Source organism: Vidua chalybeata, unplaced genomic scaffold (assembly GCF_026979565.1).
Source record: "Vidua chalybeata isolate OUT-0048 unplaced genomic scaffold, bVidCha1 merged haplotype W_reject_6, whole genome shotgun sequence".
Taxonomy (NCBI): domain Eukaryota; kingdom Metazoa; phylum Chordata; class Aves; order Passeriformes; family Viduidae; genus Vidua; species Vidua chalybeata.
Window position 1 is genome coordinate 799,862 of NW_026530355.1, and position 2,863 is coordinate 802,724.

Here is a 2,863-nt window from a genome sequence, read left to right on the forward strand (position 1 = left end):
TGGCAGTTTCCATGGCAACCATCATCACCATTCCCTGTTGTTATGGTCAGTTTCCATGGCAACCATCACCAGGACCCGTTGCTGTGGTCACTTTCCATAGCAGCCATCATTACTAACCCCTGTTGCTATGGTCAGTTTCCATGGCAACCATCACCACCAGTCCCTGTTGCTGTGGTCAGTTTCCATGGCAACAGTCACATCCCCTGTTGCTATGATCAGTTTCCATAGCAACCAGCAGCAGCAGCCCCTGTTGCTATGGTCAGTTTCCATGGCAACCATCACCGTCCCCTGTTGCTATGGTCAGTTTCCATGGCAACTATCATCACCAACCCCTGTTGCTATGGTTAGTTTCCATGGCAACCATCATCACCCCATGTTGCTGTGGTCAGTTTCCATGGCAACCATCACATCCCCTGTTGCTATAGTCAGTCCCTGGGCAGCTCCATGGAGACCCCATGCCAGGGGTGGTTGCCATGGACACCAGCTCAGGCCTGGAGCCAGAGCCCGTTGCCATGGCAACCATTGGCAGTCCCATCCCCAGGGTCATGGGATCCCAGAGCCACAGAATTGGCTGAGCTGGGAGGGACCCATCAGGATCCTCGAGTCCAACTGCTGGCCCTGCACAGGACACCCCAACAATGCCAGCCTGGGCCTGGCAGCGCTGTCCAAACGCTGCTGGAGCTCAGAGAGCCCTGGAGCTGTCACCCTTCCCTGGGCAGCCTGGGCAGTGCCCCAGCAGCCTCTGGGAAAAAACCTTTTCCTGAGATCCAACCCAAGCCTGCCCCGACTCAGCTGCAGCCGCTCCCTCCACTCCTGTCCCTGGGCACCAGAGTGAAGAGGTTCCCACAGCCCCAGCCAGGGACCCTCTCCCAAGGCTGTTGCCGTGGCCACCAAGGCTGGCACCAGCTGGGATGCTCGGTTTCCACGGGCTGGGGCTCAGGAATGGGATTCCCCAATTTCCTGCTCCCACCAAAACCGTGCTGCCGCTCGCTGCCCTCCCGCCTCCCATGGAAAGCACAAAAGGCAAAGATCCTGGGCTGGGATAAGAACAATTTACTGGGAATATCAACGAGACAAGGAACAAACAGGAACAGAAACAATATTGATAACAGAAGGGATAAGAAAAACTATTTACAGGGAAGACTACATCACCACCAAACGTCCCATCCCAGCCACGTATTTCCTCCTGCCTGGAAAGGACACCCTTCTCCTCAGACACAGAGAGAGAGAGTCCCTTTCCTGCCCCTGGCAATGACCTGAGGTGGGAGTGAATGTCATGACAGGGCCATGGCCAGACCCTCATGTTCTTCACTCCCACATAATGCCATTGGCAGGGGCAGGAGAAGGTACAGGTGTCTTCCCAGCATGGATCACAGGGAACATGGGTCACCAGGGCTCTTCCCAGTCTGGGTTCTCCAGTGGGGGATGAAGCTGGAGCGGTGCATGAAGCTCTTCCTGGAGTTGGGGCATTTGCAGGGCTTCCCTTACCGGTGACTCCACTGCTTTCTGGTCAAGTTAAAGCTCTGGGGGAAGTTCTTCCCACACTAGGGACACTCGCAGGGCCTCTCCCCAGTGTGGATGCGCCGATGCCTGATGACGTGGGAGCTGCACTTAAAGCTCTTCCCACAGTCAGGGCAGCGGAAGGGCCTCTCCTCGGTGGGAATCCGCTCATGCAGGAGGAGATTGGAGCTGGTCTGAAACCTCTTCCCACATGTGGGGCACTCGTAAGGCCTCTCCCCGGTGTGGATGCACCGGTGCCTGACGAGGTGGGAGTTGCACTTAAAGCTCTTCCCGCAGTCAGGGCAGTGGAATGGCCTCTCCTCTGTGTGACTCCGCTGGTGGCAGAGGAGATCTGAGCTGCTGTGAAACCTCTTCTGACACTCAGGACACTCGTAGGGTCTCTCCCCAGTATGGATGCGTTGGTGGATGATGAGGTTGGATCTGCAGCTGAAGCCCTTCCCATACTCCCCACACTCATAGGGCCATTCCTCGGTGTGGATCACCTGGTGCCAGATCAGGTCGGAGCTCTGCCTGAAGCTCTTCCCACACTCCAGGCACTTGTAGGGCTTCTCCCCATCATGAAGCTGCTCACGGACCACCAGCTCCGAGCTCTGGCTGAAGCTCTGCCCACCTTCCTGGCACAGGGTGGGTCTTTCCTCCTCACAGCACCCTGGGCTGGGTTTGCAGCCTCTCCTCCTGTGGAATCTCTGGGGCTTTTCCTTGCCATTGGATTCCTGCACCATGGAGCCACTCAAAACAGCCTCTGCCATGAGGTTCTGCCGTGGGGATTTGTCCTTGCAGGTCTCCATCCTCAGCTCTTGGTCTGGGGGAGGAAGGACAAGGAGACAATGGGTTTGCCTCCGTGCCAGAGGGAAGGGGAAGGAGATCCCCCCAGTGCATTCCCGGCAGGACGGCGTCGGCAGCGGGGCTGTCCTGCAGCCGGGGGCCATGCTGGGCTGGGAGATGGAGCAGGAGAGAGGGGGAAAGGGGCACTGACTTCCTCCTCACCTGCCTGGTTGTCCCGGGGCACCTTTCTCTTCCTCGCAACCTTCTCCTCCATCCAGCCAAGGTTTGAGGATGGGAAATTCTGTTTTGGGAGGAAAACAAGGGATAAGCACGTTGAGTTTTGTACTGGTTTGAGGGCAAACCAGGGGGAGAGGCTAAGCCAGAATTACAATTTAATAGGAAATTATAATCAAAGCAATGATACAGAAACCCTGGCTTACACGGACAGAGTCAGGATATAACCTGACACACCATTGGTCAGGGTGGTGGTAGCCGTCTGATGAAATGGTGGCTGCAGTCCTGTTGGAGTGATGAAAGTGATTCTGTCAAAGCAGGGATCCTGTAGAAGGGTCTGGTC

At 56.5% G+C, this 2,863-nt stretch overlaps 1 protein-coding gene across 1 annotated transcript; it reads right to left on the bottom strand.

The window, feature by feature from the left end:
- Positions 1-1,544: 1,544 nt before the first annotated feature.
- On the bottom strand, positions 1,545-2,560 carry LOC128783240 (zinc finger protein 239-like). Its single transcript, XM_053933879.1, has 3 exons — positions 2,509-2,560; positions 2,225-2,323; positions 1,545-2,131 (listed from the first exon to the last, which is right to left on the bottom strand). The coding sequence occupies exons 1-3, from the start codon at positions 2,558-2,560 to the stop codon at positions 1,545-1,547; spliced, it is 738 nt and encodes a 245-aa protein (XP_053789854.1).
- Between the last annotated feature and the right edge of the window lie 303 nt (positions 2,561-2,863).

What these genes read in the sequence shown, in the direction of transcription:
- LOC128783240 (XM_053933879.1), bottom strand. Translation starts at nt 2,560, where the DNA reads ATGGAGGAGAAGGTTGCGAGGAAGAGAAAGGTGCCCCGGGACAACCAG. An exon ending in GCCCCGGGACAACCAGGCAG is followed by an intron (nt 2,324 to 2,508) that starts GTGAGGAGGAAG and finishes TTCCTCCCCCAG; the next exon opens with ACCAAGAGCTGAGGATGGAG. An exon ending in CATGGTGCAGGAATCCAATG is followed by an intron (nt 2,132 to 2,224) that starts GCAAGGAAAAGC and finishes TGTGCCAGGAAG; the next exon opens with GTGGGCAGAGCTTCAGCCAG.